At 47.8% G+C, this 16,279-nt stretch overlaps 1 protein-coding gene across 4 annotated transcripts in view; it reads right to left on the reverse strand.

Moving 5' to 3' along the window:
* LRP1 (LDL receptor related protein 1) overlaps nucleotides 1-16,279 on the reverse strand; it is a 360,219-nt gene that overhangs the window by 101,625 nt on the left and 242,315 nt on the right. For all 4 annotated transcript variants that reach the window (XM_063119223.1, XM_063119221.1, XM_063119222.1 and 1 more), the window contains 5 exons: nucleotides 14,054-14,236; nucleotides 12,902-13,102; nucleotides 11,174-11,419; nucleotides 8,797-8,994; nucleotides 208-412 (listed from right to left, as the gene is read on the reverse strand). In XM_063119223.1, the coding sequence (XP_062975293.1) occupies nucleotides 208-412; nucleotides 8,797-8,994; nucleotides 11,174-11,419; nucleotides 12,902-13,102; nucleotides 14,054-14,236 (1,033 nt within the window). The remainder of the gene's footprint in view (nucleotides 1-207; nucleotides 413-8,796; nucleotides 8,995-11,173; nucleotides 11,420-12,901; nucleotides 13,103-14,053; nucleotides 14,237-16,279) is intronic.

The raw sequence follows: 16,279 nt of genomic DNA on the forward strand, positions 1-16,279 counted from the left end.
TCCATAACAATAATATATATATTTAAAATGCGTGCAGCACATACAGGACAACAATTTACTAATAAATCCCAGAAAGGCTCCTTGGCCAAGCTGTGGCAGATCAAGAACTAGCACTCAGGGGGAGGAGCAACTCTGGTCACGGTTCTGGGTTCTCTATCCCCAAGGATGCTATTAGCGCCTCTCGGTCATTTCCGTACAATGCCGTACCCGCATCTTGGATCCAGAGCAATGGCACGAGGGTGCTCGATGTCCCCGGCCAGCAAGGTACTCCTCATGGTCCCATCTAGCTTAGCCACTTCGATCTGGTCCAGGTTGCTCTCCACCCAGTAGATGTTGCCAGCAATCCAGTCCACCGCGAGTCCCTCAGGGGTGGCCAGCCCATATTGGATCACCACCTCAAAGCTGGTCAGAGCTGTAAGAAAGACAGGAGGAACCAGAGCATGAATAGTTATGGATCTCACACAGCCAAATTTCACCATTATGGTTAAACCCATTCTTCACCACTCTGCCCCCACCCCTAATCTTTTGGAGTCCTGGCTACATCTGCCATGACGCTGTGGGCTTCGGGTTTTTTTCTTCCCCTCAAATTGAAATCGATTCATGTATTTTTTGGTAGCTACTTGTCTCCCAGTCCAGGGCTCCATGTTTCTCTTGGTACGTGGCGTGATCATGCTCAGTTTTCACAGACCAGGGTTGGGGAACGTCTGGCCCTCCAGATGTTGGTAGACTGAAACTCCCATCAGCTCGAGCCAGCAAAGCATGATGAGGCATGATTGGAGTTGCAGTCCAACAACATCTGGAGGGCCACATATCCCCTGTCCCTGCCGTAAAGGAACACGACGGACACAAGAGACAAAGTAAGTGATGCACACACCCCTGGTAGAACAAATCTAGTGGTATTTGCTAGTAGGATCACATGCAAACTGGCATCTTCCAGCTCTGTATTACTTAGCTGTTGTTGTTATTATTATTATTATTTATTACATTTATATACCACCCCATAGCTGAAGCTCTCTGGGTGGTTTGCAAAAGTTAAAAACAGTGAACATTAAAAACAAATACACAAAATTTAAAACTATAAAAAGCATAAAATACAAACAAAAACAGACAATATCCATTTAAAGCAACTATTCTGGAGTCATTTTAAAAACTCAGCATATGCTGTTAAATGCCTGGGAGAAGAGAAAAGTCTTGGCCTGGTGCCAAAAAGATAACAATGTTGGCGCTAGGCAAGCCTCACTGAGGAGATCATTTCATAACGGAGGGGCCACCACTGAAAAGCCCCTCTCCCTTATTGCCATCCTCCAAGCTTCCATTGGAGTAGGCACCCGGAGGAGGACCTTGGATGTTGAGCGCAGTGTACGGGTAGGTTCATGTCAGGAGAGGCATTCCGTCAGGTATTGTGGTCCCAAGCCGTGTAAGGCTTTATAGGTTAAAAACAGCACCTTGAATTGGGCTCGGAAACCTACAGGCAGCCATTGAAAGCAGGCCAGAGTTCCATCATGGCTGAGTAATACTCTGCCAAGAGCTGCCAATTTTCAATGTTTGCACCTAAACTTGTAGCCTATCCAGATTTCTGCCCACTTACAGCGTTTTTAAAGCTCAGGTCAAAATGGGCACTAAGCTTGCCATGAAAGCCCTTTATGCCACCAGCAATCAGATGGACAAATGTTTGCAACGCCTTCTATCCCTACCATTATCTCACCCCTGCTCAGCTACCTTTGTCAGTGCTTTTCACCTTTCTCTTTACTAATCTGACTGTGCACATACATGTCCGCCTTGTCAGCAGTCTACTGAAAGCCATCTGTTTTTAATTGCATTTACCCTTTGGTTTTGCACCCCAAATCCTTCTATTTCTTAATTCCACAGAAGTGTCTCAAGATTCAACTCCTTTCAAAGTCTGTCTGTGGAATGTGTGTATGTGCTCACTGGATATGCACAAAGGTTAAGTCCCCATCTCAAAATCTGTGATGTGGCCAGGGGCGTGGGGGCATGTCATGCATGCTTGCACATGGTCCGTCCACCTGTTTAGCCCTATGCATGTTGTATTGGCCTATTGTCTACTGATTATCAGGATCTCTGTCTTGTCTGGATTGAACTTCAACTGGTAAACTCTTATCTAATCCATCGCTGCATCCATGCAACAGTTCAAGACTTCCAAGGCTTCCTATGCATTAATTGGAAAAGAAAGAATTGGGGGATCATCAACATAGTGATGAGACCCAACCCAATCTCCAGATGACCTCTCCCTGAAGCTTCATGGAGTAAAATAGAGCCCTGAGGGACCCCATAGGCTAACAAGCCAAAGAGCCAAGCAATAATCCTCCAGCACCACCTTTTGGGAACATTCATCTAAACAGGATAGGAACTACTGCAAGACAATTCCCCCAAGGCCCAACAGAATCAAGAAGGACACACTCCCTGCCTCTAGCTCCTGATATAGGTGGTCAACTACCAAAGTGACCAAGCCTGTTTCAGTGGCCAATTGATCCTGAACCAGGCTGGAAAGTATTCAAATTATCACCTTCATCCCAAAAAGGCTGGAGCTCAGTAGCCACCACCCACTCTAGGACCTTACTAAAAAAAAAAAGAGAGATTAAAGACCAGCCAATAACTATCTGGGATGACGGAATGCAATGGTGATTTCTTCAACAAAGAGTATGTTGTGTTTTCCCAGCTATGGTAAAACAATTCAGGGGCAGAAACACTGCTTTCCAATTTTCCTGGGGAATGTTAAGGAAGAATTCATGCAGCTGAATTCATTTCAAGGGTCATGCTGGAGGAATTCGCTCAGACATTTTCATTTTTGCTGCCTTTCTTCTTCTAGGGAAAAACTGGGGGTTCTCCCAGGTAGCTGCCATCTGTTCCCATTTTACTTAGAGGTAAGCTGCACTTACACTTACACTTACACACACACACACACACACACACGCCACAGAGACTTGGCTATCCTTTCAATGCCAAACCCAAGGGTTAAAATGTAATACGTGCACAAGTCCTTGGGCCTCTAGCAAGCATGACCCAGCCGGAATGTGATCAAATCTCATGTTTTGTCTCCTCATTCAAAATTCTAGTCTCTGGATAAGGCCAAAGGAATCCTAGCTTTAGATGTTCAGCACTCTGCAATCAGAAAATAAAGATTAGTGGAAAGCTAAGACTCCACTACAGACGGGGTCACTGAGAACAAGGCAGAAGGCCACAGGCTGAGTAACCAAACAGGCTTTGAACCTAATAGGGTTCTGTCTTTCTAGAAATCCATATCTTATTTCTAACCACTCTGGTTTCTGGAGGCTGGGACCTTTTGTAGCTGCACCCTGGTGCCCTGCTACCCCCCCCCCCCCACAAGGTCTCCACCTACCTGCGATCACCAGCCTTTTGGAGGCAATAATCAAGTTAGGCTCCGCTCTTTGTTGAAGCAGCTGCCAGGCTGTAATTACCATTAGGGAAGCTGCATGAATGCTAATTAAGTCCCACATAATGATCAACATTTAAAAAGAAAGGAAGTATCATTAGCAGAGGACTGAGACACTGCTGCTTCTCATACTGGCAACTCAGAGGCAAGAGAAAGAGGGGGGAGGGGCTCACACTGAGAAGTTTCTCCCCACCCACCCCAGCCCCTCCCCTCCTCCCAATTTCCCCATCCCTAAAGAACTCTTCATCAGTTGTGTGGACCAGATAATTTCAAGATCATGATCAAACATCAACAGAGAAAGAGGACAGCCACTCCAGAAAAGAAAGGTAGGATCTCTTTGGCCTTTGAGAAAGACAAGATTGTCAGGGATGGGCAACTTGTGGCCCTCCAGATGTTTTGGCCTACAGCTCCCATCATCCCACATCATCGGCTATGCTGGCTAGGTCTGATGAGAGCTGTAGGCCAAATCATCTAGAGGGCCACACGTTGCCCACCCCTAGACAAGAACTTCGAATGAGGAAGCCAAAGGAAAGGATTCGATGACATCCTAGCTAGGTTGTACCTGACTCAGTGAGATACTGAGGATTCACAGATGTAACAGTTATAATGACATCGAATTGAATAGGGATACAAGAAAGAGGTCCTTGGCAGAAGGGGGAATCAGCAGGATAACCCTGCTTTTTTGTCTACTTTTATGGGGCCAGGGAGGGTTGTCTTTTACAGCATTATATGGAGTGCTTGTTCAATAAAACTTGCTTAGACGGGTATTGAGGAGCTGTTGACAACCAGCTTCTAGGGCATTTTATATGTGGATTAGAAGAATGCAGCTTCTCTAACGTTTTATGGAGTACTTGATCAATTCATCTTTGAGATGCTGATTATGTGGGCTTTGGGGGAGCGTCTGACCGCTACTGCCAGGGAATTGGAAGATGAAAGGGGGGGGGGCGTCTCTCCTTTATGGCATTCCCAGTTAAGTAGGAATGCCCTTGCCATGTACTTAGTAACGCTTGTCCGCCTTGTTTGGGGATAACGTCTCATTGAACTGGATTGAAACGGAAGGCCTGCTGTGCCTCATGTTAAATGGCTGCCAATTACTACACACAGATTAGAAATGCTAATCGAATCATCCCCAAGAGCATTTGTTCCCCATCACTGGGGCTCAGTCTGTTACCTATTAATTTATTTAGCTTTCCAGAGCATTACAAGAGGCTTCTTCTTACAGGGTAAGACCACAGCAATGACTCATAACATGGTCTTTTGGCACCTGAGTGCCCATACCACTGCCCACGTCAACTGCCAGGCAAGTGAGCAGATGTACATAAATTCAGCAGTGAGCCCACCATGGAAGCACCTTCTCCCCAGGATTGGGCTCAGCGGAACCCTTTTTTCTCTGTCCGAGGAGAAGCTGGATTTGCACCACAGTCCTTCTTCTCACTGGCCTTCCTTCCTCTCACATCAGTCCGCTGGTTTCTGTCCACCACTCTGCCGCTAAGATCATCTTCCTGGCTCGCCGCTCTGACCATGTTACTCCACTTCTGAAATCTCTTCACTGGCTTCCAATTCACTTCAGAATCCAATATAAACTTCTCCTGTTGACCTTCAAAGCTTTTCACGGTCTAGCTCCTTCCTATCTCTCCTCTCTCATCTCACACTATTGCCCCACTCGTGCTCTTCGCTCCTCTGATGCCATGTTTCTCGCCTGCCCAAGGGCCTCTACTTCCCTTGCTCGGCTTCGTCCATTTTCTTCTGCTGCCCCTTATCCCTGGAACGCTCTTCCAGAACATTTGAGATCTACAAGTTCAATCGCAGCTTTTAAAGCTCAGCTAAAAACCTTTCTCTTTCCTAAAGCTTTTAAAACTTGATGTTGTTTGGACTTTATACTGTTAGTTTTACCCTACCCTGTGCCTGTTGCATTCTCTTCCCCTCCTTATTGTTTTACCATGATTTAATTAGAATGTAAGCCTAAGCGGCAGGGTCTTGCTATTTACTGTTTTACTGTTTTACTCTGTACAGCACCATGTACATTGATGGTGCTATATAAATAAATAAATAAATAAATAAATAATAATAATAATAATAATAATAATATTCCCCTCCCCCTACCTTTCTAGCAGCAGGACGCACAGTACCGATGGGCTGGTCCTTGTGTCAGTCAAGGACACAAGGCTAAACAGATATCTGGAATACCATTGGCCACTGGAGTGTATGTGCTTTTTGGAATGGGATTTGGAGCAGAAAACCAGAAGGCAGTGTAAGAGTTAAGTGCCCTCTGCCGCTTCTCTGCTCGAAATCCTTCCCTCCCAACGCTGCTTCTCTTTAAACAAAGTCAGACGCCAAGCCTTCATGGCCTGTGCAAGCGCTTCAACCTAGCCCCAAACCTGACTGTCTTGCTGAGGCTTCACTGGGTCTGGCAGCCAAGCATGTTTAGACGTGCTCCTTGCCACCCCATCCCATCCCACGTCCTCATTTCTAATCTGCACTTGGGCGTCCTTCCCCAACTTGTGCCCAGGTAATACTGCGCTGTCAAGGCAAATCCAGCTCCAGACCTTTTGAATCACAAAATTACGATCCTGCTTCCCAGGACTGGTTGATAAGCCTAGGGAGGTCGTGGGCTCTCCCACACTAGAGGCCTTCAAGAGGCAGCTGGACAACCGTCTGTCAGGGATGCTTTAAGGTGGATTCCTGCACTGAACAAGGGGGGTTGGACTCCATGGCCTTACAGGCCCCTTCCAACTCTACTATTCTATGATTCCATGAAAACAGACACCACCCTCCGAGATCTTGATCGTAATTGGGCCTCTGTCTCCAGCCACATCATCCTTTACCACATCGGCTGGGCATGGGGCTTTATAGGCTAACCAAAAGCATTAGCAAGCGCTTTCTGGAACTCTCTTTCTGGCAACCACCCCCATCCCAAGCACACAGTCCATCTGGCGAGGGTGGGGAAATAGAACCCAGCACCTCAGGCTCTGCTTCTCCAAGGGTGCAATACAACGTGTTCTGAGCTGCATTTATGTTCAATGCCCGAGCGCTAGCAATCCCGTAAATCCTTGATCGTTCCTAAAACCGAAGTCAGGATTGTGCTCGGGGGAGAGATTCCCTACATGTTTTTGCTCTGTTGCCTGGAGCAAAACTAGGACATGCATCCACTAATTAAATACATCCCAAATCAAGCCCTCGTTTTCATAATAGCCGATTCGCAGAGGCGACGTGTTGCAGGGGAAGAAGAGCAAATTTGTACCCATCTTGCAAGAGGAGGCTTCACAACACTGGGCACAGTTGTGCTGCTGGGATGTGGGAGTTGCTTGTCTCTTCAATGACTTCCAGCTGGGGATCGGAGGACCCTGACTCCTACCTTGATCCCCACAGCAGTAGGGGGAGGTGCCACCATGTCTCTGTAGCCCAAAAACAACAGTTTTCTTCCTTCTTGCTTCAGAGACTGCCTGGTGGTATCTGTGCGCACTAAATGTTCAGTGCGGAAGAAGACAGTCTCCTCTCCTTTGGAGTACTGCATACAAATTTGAGAAGAGCTCCTCCATCTGCATATCCCAGGGATGGGCAACCTTTTCTTTCTGACAAGGGCCTTGTGACTCCATGTTGGGGATAGGCAGGGTTGGAGCTAGCAGTGGGCAGAGCCAGAGTTAAAAGTGGGTGTGACACACCTTTTCTCTTTTAAGCCACGTCCTTTTCTCTCTGCTACCCCTTTTCTCTCTCTCTGCCAGGGCTGCCAGAGGATGGATAGATGAATTGGAACTGCTTGCATCCAAAGGGCTTTTGAAATGAGGCCACGGGCCGCATGAAATGAGTGTGAGGGCCACATATGGCCTGAGGGCTGCAGGTTGCCCAGCCCTGGCATATCCCATCCACCAAGAGAATTCTCCAAGGGTCACTTCAGAAGGAACCAATGCAAGTTAAGGCTCCAAGAAGCAACCGCCAACCACTCCCAATTGACCAACAATGTTCCAGGTACGTGTTTACTCTTACAGCCACACACATGGAACCAGTGAGTGTCAAGGAGACAAAGGGCATGTCTACACCAGCCCTATATCCCGGGATTGTTCCTGTGCATCCAAATGCCACACAGGGGATCTCCGGAGCAGGCAGGGATGATCCCTCCATTTTCCTGGGATAATCCTTAGGTGTAGAAAGGGCCAATGTGTGGAGGGCAATCTGGAGCAGGAATACATTCAAGAAAGGAAGCGTTAAGCACACCTTCCTCCTTCCACTTCACCACTCAAAATTGCCCTCTCTTGAAGCTACTTTTCCTGAAAGAAGCAACAGCAGCAGAATTTTATTAAGTAAATGTCTTATTTTACTATCTATCTATCTATCTATCTATCTATCTATCTATCTATCTATGCAAACAAACAATGACGGAGCCAGTAATTAATGCCCAACCCCACTTCAGCTTAGGGAAGAGGAACTGACTAATGAAGGGACTGTTAATCAGCTGTGCTGAAGAAGAAGCAATTACCAGCAGAAACTTCTAATTAAGGGCACAGTAGCCCTGAAAAGCCTCAAGAGTGCTTTGTGGGAACACATGCTTGGCTCTACAAGTGGTTTTTTTTTAAATTGCTCCAAATTAAGCCTGAAAAAGAACCCACAGGAGGATATCCCAGAAAACAATGGAACTGGCTTAGCAACAATGCAACTAGATCCTTTGTAAAAAGTGAGTGAACAAAGGACAGCCTCTTCCGAGTAATATGCTCGTGTGGCAGCAACAGTTGCTATGATTGGTAATGGCAGAGTTTAGATAGGGTGACCCTATGAAAAAGAGGACAGGGCTCCTGTATTTTAACAGTTGCATAGAAAAGGGAATTTCAGCAGGTGTCCTTTGTATATATGGAGAACCTGGTGAAATTTCCTCTTCATCACAACAGTTAAAGCTGCAGGTGCCCTGCCCTCTTTTAAATCTGGTTACTCTCGTTTAGCTCCTGCAGCTTTAACTGTTGTGATGAAGAGGAAATTTCACCAGGTTCCGCATATATACTAATGGCACCTGCTGAAATTCCCTTTTCTATGCAACTGTTAAAGATACAGGAGCCCTGTCCTCCTTTTCATAGGGTCACCCTAGTTTAGATGCCTTAGTCACGAAGACTGCACAGGCGCTTGTGACCAATCTCGGTTTGGATGACAAAAATGCCAAAGTTCATTAGATGGCCATCCAAACTCAGTGCGCATTTGGGCGTAATGGATTCTACCATGTCATCATTCCATCCTGGACTGCAAACAAGAGGACCAAACCAAGGGATGCACTGTCCTGATAAGGGTGACTCATCAGCAAGCGTTAATTTAAGATGGATACTCTTTAGGGGAGATCCTAGGGAAGACATGAAGGTTTCCAGAGCCGCCATATTGTGTCACAGGGGTCACCCCACGCTCACCTCCATTCTCATGCAGCTTCCCCCGGTAGATCTTGTCTTCCACCACATCGGTCCAGTAGAGGGAGCTCTGATTCAGGTGGAAGTCCAGGGCGATGGTATTCCGCAATCCCGGCACTAGGACACTGTAATCTCCCTTGTGCAGATCAATGCGTCTGATCTCATGACGGTTGGAGAAGATGATGAAAGGCTTAAAGGGGTCTGAAAATTGAGAGAGAGGGGGGGATGGGATTTATTGGCGACATTACGTTTTCATGCACTTTCAAGCCCAGCAAAAGTAGAGGGGGCGGGACTCTCCTAAGAGTTGTGTTTCAATATACAAACACAAGAAAAGATTCAAAACTTCCAATATACAGGTGCATGGGTGTGGGTGAGTGTCTAGTGTTGCTCTTCCAGTGATAGAATTCATCCCTTCTCACTCTCATCACATACCCAGTAACGATCTGTGGTTTTACTCATCGGTATCTTCACAAATCATTACGGCATTATAAATTAGAATTAATATTTACAAAAATAGGAACAAGGGCTTGCTGTCCTACCCTGTATGAAGGATGCTTCCGACATGTTTGAAGGATGCTGCCCGCAGGCAAAGGGCCAGAGATCTAATGGGCTGAGGCTGCTCAGCCTCCCCTTCTTCATAACAAGAAGAAACAAATGTCCTTTGCTGCTGAACTCAAGAACTTGTATCGCTTTTAAAATCCACCACCACCCCCGCTCCCCGGCAACAATTCTATTCTTTCCTGGGCCATTGGGAACAGAGAAGCCTTTCTTGGGCCTGCCAGTTGCAACCACTGCAGAATGAGGACAAGTCCCCAAAGGACAGCAATTGGCTGTGATCCTTGGTTGCCAGAAAACACTCACTTGGGTCCACCCCTCACCCCCCACTCTTTTGCTCTCCCTTTTTCCATTTAGTTTCTCAAAACGGCACGAACCTTGGACACAGACCTAATATCCTCCCTGCATACAAAGCAGGTTTGAGGGACCTAGGCCACTCTCTCCCTCCCACCCACGTCTGACACTGCCGCGCTGTTCGGCAGAAGCCCCAGCATTGCTGGTAAGACACGCGGTGCTGTTAATGTTACAGAGGGATTGACTAGTTCTGCCTGTGGGGCAGGAGAGGGGCAGATATGCTGCAGGGGGAACAGAGGTGGCACTAAAAGGCAGTGGGCTCCATGTTGCCTTTTCTTCTAAAGCAGGCGTGGGCAACTTGCGGCCCACCAGATGTTCTGATCTGCAAACACCCATCCTTATTCACCATTGCCTGTGCCAGTGAAGGCTGATGGGAGCTGTAGGCTAAAGCATATGGAGGGCCACAAGTGGCCCAACCCTGTTCTAAAGGCATGTTCACTCCAAAGCTTTTCTACAGGGCTTCTCTGGAGGAGAGCTGTTGCAGTCTGAGCCACATCTCAGAGGGAGACACTGATTAGTACCCAGTTTCTGAGTCCGACTGCAAAAGAGTTCATGGGGAAAGGGCTGAAGCCAGGGTGGGCAGAGGTGGAGTGATCACGAGCCCCACAAGTGCTTGGCAGAGCTCTCACTGCCAGTAGCTCAGCTTTTGGAGGGGCATTTCAACCTTTCAGACTGGGGATGTGGGGACTGCACAAAGGCTAGGAAAACACCAAACATTGGCTGTTGGGTGGGTGTTACGGCGTTAACCCACAATTTAGTATCTTGTATATGTCTAGATTAGTATGTCTGGTAAGTATGGATTGTTAGAACTGAGTGGGCGTGGTTTGTGATGTAATAGGGGGAAAGGAGTATATAAGGAGAGTGTTGGGAGTTTGTGAGAGGTGTGAGTTGGAGTGTGTGTGAGGAGAGTTGTTTAGTTGTAGAGTAAAAAGAGTTTGGATTCTAAGGACTTCGGATTGGTGTGAAGAGAGTGAGGTGGTTGGTGTGTGGAGAGTTTAGACCAGGCAGGATTGAAAGTATCAAATTTTGATTTAAAGCTTTTAAATAACAATAAACTTATTATTTTGTTAGCTACCAAATACCACGTGTCAGCTTGGCATTATTTACTTGCCTTACAGTTATTAAACACCCACACCAGAGTATTCCCACAGTATATGCTTCCCTCATAGCTTGGGGGGAAAGTTTTATTTAACTCTCCTCCCTCAGGTTTTCAGGTGGTGGCGCTTGGCCTGAGAAGGGCTCATGCGATGGGCCTAGTGTAAGGGGTTGGTGACGTCGCAGGCATGGCCATCTGAGGAACCCCGGTGGGCCTGATTGGGTCCCCTGCCCGAAGGTTCTGCACCCCTGGTCTAGATCCATGACTTGGCTAGATTTGAGAATCTGCCTGTCGGCCCTGCCTCTGGTTAACCCTGAAGCCCTTGCCCTAGCCAACAGGGCTGTAGGCCTATACGCAAGTCCCACGTGCGCTCACCCAGGCTGCGGCAGCTCTCGCCGTCGGGCTCCAACATCCATCCCTCGTAGCAGGAGCACTTCACGTTGTACTTGTCCTGCTCGCATTTCTGACTGCACTTGAGGTGCTTGGCACAGTAGCTCTGGATCTGGCAGGTCTTGTTGTCGGCCCCCAGCTCCATGCCCAGAGGGCACGAGCATGTGATGCCCTCAGTCGGGGCCACGGTGCAGTTGTGGCTGCAGCCCCCATTGATCAGGGAGCAGGCGTCTGCAGGAGATCAGAGGCACCACGGATAAGTCATTGAGGGAAATCCAGCTACATGCTCAAGTTCTTCACAAGCACCCACTAGCCCTGAGGAAGAGAATCCTCCACTAGCCCTGAGCTATTAGTGGCCCAGCTAACAAACCTACTCCACTCCTCCTCTCAGAAATCTCAACACAGATGTCTGAATGGCCAGCATGAGCACCTATTCTCAGTAGGGCCAACCCAAGTTATTCTGCTGCGAAAGACAAGACGGTGTCTCTACTCACTCCATATCCAAAAGCTGTCATGTTTCTCAGAACCCCCTGCCTTCTTGGGAGACTATAATGAGGCCTGCTAAGTAATCCACAAGGCTTTATTCAAGCGATAAACATCTCCTCCCACCTGAAGGGTGTCTAATTTCTAGGAACTTTCCCCTAGGCAAAACTATGCCAACTAAGCGACACCATTGTCCTTTCAAGAAGAATGGAAAGCCCTTTCCCAAGAAGCGTTAACTTCAGAGAGACTAGTTCTGAGGTGGGTTTTGACACAATGTGAGCCGGGCCGACTTTCTCTTGCCTTCCTTTCACTCCACCTGCTTTAGTCTGCGGCATACTCTAGGATTGGCTAACTTCTCCGTGCTCTCCCCTTCGGAAGAATGTTGGCTTCCCACTGACTGTGTATTATTTCCCCTGGACGAGATAAGCTCTGGAGAGTGTTCACCACCAGCTGGTGAAGAGCCCGTGAGAGCTTTCTCCCCCACTAGTACAGGCTGGCCTGTTTCTGGCACCGACTCCTCTACTTCAGAGTCTGATTCTGATTGATCACCTGATACACCTTCTTTCAACCCAGGGGGAGCAAGGCTAGACATGACAAAAGCCAACCAGACCAGCAGTTGAGTCTTACTTTAACATTGGTGATGGGGCAGCATCCTCCCAAAGCACCTGAGGGCAGTAGGCTAGCTTAGGGGCCCCAGGACAAGGGACACATAGCTCTGTCCCCCAATACCTCCCCACCATGCAGCCATCCCTGTAACCCTCAACTCTAACCCATTAAGATGTGTTGTTCCCAAATGGCAACCTAGTACTTAAGTCAGTAGCAAACAGTCCAGCACCAGCAAGAGTTATCTATTTATTATTTATTTCTTAGATGTTTATCCTGCTTCCTAAGCAAAACTCCCGAAGCCGCTTAAAATTCAACTAAAATTATTGGTTCGTTTCATCAGGAGTTCGTGACGGAGGTAAGATTTGAACTAGGGTCCACCAGGTTCATAACTACACCCTTCACCACTACACTGGATCAGCTGTGCTAGACAGGTTAGCGCCACTTCGCTGCCAGATCCAATTTCCCGCCCAGAGCAATGTACAAAATGGAGCGGCCCCGAGTTTCCTGCAAGCTCCAAGAGTCACAGAAGAGGGAACGGAAGCCATTTGCCCTGGTTCCCCGAGAAAGAGGAAGGACGGCATCGGGGAGGGACCTGGTCAAGTCCGCTCTCCGCCTCACACTCACCACACAGCTTTCCTTCGTCGGATCCGTCTCCACAGTCATCGTTGCCATCACACAGCTTCTCGGGAGGGAGGCAGATCGACGTCGTGTTGGCGCAAGTGTGCGAGGGTGGCTTGCACACCAGTGACTCACAGTTCTCCTCGTCAGAGTTGTCCTCACAATCATTGTCCCCGTCACATACCCAAGCTTTGCTGATGCACCGGGCTAGAAGGAGAGACAAAGACAACGATAAAAACAGCAAAGGGAGGGGAGCAGGGAGAGGCTGGCAAAGTTAATTATTCCAAAATAGATGGATGTGGCTGGTGTGTGTTGAAGCCCTGGGCCATTCTTCCTCTCGATAAGGCCTGAGGGCCAGTCGCCTCAAGTGTGGCTCTCCGCCTGCCTTCTTTTCCGTTTGGCATGGTTCGCACAATCAATGTTAGTTTTACCCTACCCTGTGCCTGCTTACCCTACCCTGTGCCTGTTGGCATTCTCTTCCCCTCCTTATTGTTTTACTATGATTTTATTAGATTGTAAGCCTATGCGGCAGGGCCTTGCTATTTACTGTTTTACTCTGTACAGCACCATGTACATTGATGGTGCTATATAAATAAATAAATAATAATAAGCCACGGTGGGTTATTTTAATTGGAAGAGCATGCCAGCCGCCGTTATCCTGATTACCTGCCGGGGCGCAACTTGTTGTGTCATCTGAAGCCGAGTAGCATTTCTTGTTTGAGAGAGAAGCAACCCTCCAACAGAGGGTTACTGGAGGGTTGTTTCCTCCTCAAACAAACCATGCCGCCCGGGTTTGGAGGACAAGACAAGCTGCGACCGGGTGGGTGATTCGGCTAATGGTGGCCAACAGGCACCGCCAATTAAAATAAAAATTAGGCACTGTGCTTTGTATGCTCATGCAAACCAGTCCCTCCCTCTCTGCCTTATTTGCTTTAACAGAGGGCTACCATACGCAGCTTCAGAGCTCATCAGTGGTGGTTGGGATTTGAACCCGTGTCTTCCATGCAGGTCCAACACTCTAACCACTCCACCACTCTGGTTCTCCAAAAGTATTAGAATGCTACTTCTGAATCATTGCATGAGAGCTGCCTGGATGCCTATCGACCCAGGAAATTCTGTTTCCTCTCCACCCCCAGCCCTTCAACACAATGCCATTACCAGAGTCCTTGCAGCCAAACTTGACATTTGGATCGCAAACGTGGGTGACACCCTCACAGTTCTTCTCATCACTGGAGTCCATGCAGTCGGTGTCGCCATCGCAATGCCAGCGCATGGGAATGCAGAGCGCGTCCAGCCGACACTGGAACTCGTCCGTGTGGCAGCCTCCGGGGGGGCGCGTGGCTGGGGACGGAACGGCAGAGGCAAAGCATGTTAACCGGCTTGAAGCCGGTGACGAGGTCTGGATATCATCTAGGTTAGGGGGACCCTATGAAAAGGAGGACAGGGCTCCTGTATCTTTAACAATTGCATAGAAAGGGGAACTTCAGCAGGTGTCATTTGTATATATGGAGAACCTGGTGAAATGCCCTCTTCATCACAACAGTTAAATGTGCAGGAGCTATACTAGAGTGACCAGATTTAAAAGAGGGCAGGGCACCTGCAGCTTTAACTGTTGTGATGAAGAGGAAATTTCACCAGGTTCTACATATATACAAAGGACACCTGCTGAATTCCCCTTTTCAATACAACTGTTAAAGATACAGGAGCCCTGTCCTCCTTTCCATATGGTCACCCTAGTATATTTTAAACTTTGTAAGGCCGCCTTGAGTAGGGTGACCATATGAAAAGGAGGACAGGGCTGCTGTATCTTTAACAGTTGCATAGAAAAGGGAATTTTAGCAGGTGTCATTTGTATATATGGAGAACCTGGTGAAATTTCCTCTTCATCACAGCAGTTAAAGCTGCAGGAGCTATACTAGAGTGACCAGATTTAAAAGAGGGCAGGGCACCTGCAGCTTTAACTGTGGTGATGAAGAGGGAATTTCACCAGCTTCTCAATATATACAAATGACACCTGCTGAAATTCCCTTTTCAATAAACTGTTAAAGATACAGGAGCCCTGTCCTCCTTTTCATATGGTCAGCCTAATCTAGGCGCTGTTAAGATGGGTGACGTGCCGGGGAGGAGATGTTCCAGCAAGCCCGCCTGGGCGGTCAGAGGCTGCACGCTTGCCCTTCTGGGCCACCCAAGCCTTACTGAACTATAGGCAGTGGGAAGGAGAACACACCAAGAAAGAGGACTGCCCGTGCCCCTATGAACCACCCCATGTCTTAAGATCAGCAGCACGCCCCCCAACCATTCGCCCACCCTTAACATCAGTTAGCCTGGCGGGCAGTAGGGACAGGGCCATCTCAGCAGTGGCCCCTTCTTTATGCAACTCCCTGCCAAGGCATGAGCTGCTGGATTTTTTTAGTTGCAGTATTTAAAAATGCTTTCAATGGCTCTTAATGGATATGTTTTATGGTCATGCTGCTGGCTTATGGATGTTTTGTAGCTATAGCTCTTGAAATGGGTTTTTACTGGCTGAATTGTATTTTAATCTCCGGTTGTAATTTTTTTCTGGTTTTCATTTTTTGTTGTTCTTTTTGCATTTTAAAATTTTATTATCATGTTATTATATTCTTACACTTGTATTCTATTTGCTGCCTTGGGTGAACTGGGTCCCGAAAGGAAGCTTATAAATATTGAAATAAAGACATAAAATAAAGTTGTGTTTTTTTAAAATAAAAATATTAACAGAATGGATAGTCTTGAAGGCAGGACGTCTATCAGGCTGAAGGCAAATGGTCTTTGCTCAGAGAGGAAGGGCTGGTCCGAGGCCCAACCTTTTGGAATTTGGGGAAACCTTCTGCCTCTCATTGGCTAAGCCAGGAGCAACAACCATTGTAAAGTGACCTCCAAAACCGATAGCGTGATGTGCCTGGTGCAGAAGAAGCTCAGCTTTGCTACGTTTATAAACGAGAAAGAGAAACAAGTGTCTAACCCCTCTAGGTAAATGGGACACATTTCAAAGCACACAGGTGCTTTGTCTGTGAAAGGCTCCAGCCCAGAGGAGCAATGCTTTTGTGGTCCTACCCCAGAGGTGGCTGAACCTCTTTCAGCCTGGGGGAGGGGGGAGGAATTCCAGTGATGGGCAGGGCCAAAGGCAGAATGGGGAGGGGCCAAAATACACACACAAAGAGGAAAACCTACACAGTTGTGTTGGTTTGACCAACTGTGTTTGAGCCCTGATTTGGGGGGTTTGCTGTGCCTAGCAAACTGCCATCTTGGCCCTGTGGGGAAGAAGAAGGACCGAGAGGACAGGAGCAGGCAGAAGTAACATTGGGGCCTGCTCCTGCTGGACTCTTCCCCCTCCCCCCCCCCCACAGGGCAAACTGCCATCTT

The sequence above is a fragment of the Elgaria multicarinata genome, chromosome 3 (genome assembly GCF_023053635.1).
Source record: "Elgaria multicarinata webbii isolate HBS135686 ecotype San Diego chromosome 3, rElgMul1.1.pri, whole genome shotgun sequence".
Lineage (NCBI taxonomy): Eukaryota > Metazoa > Chordata > Lepidosauria > Squamata > Anguidae > Elgaria > Elgaria multicarinata.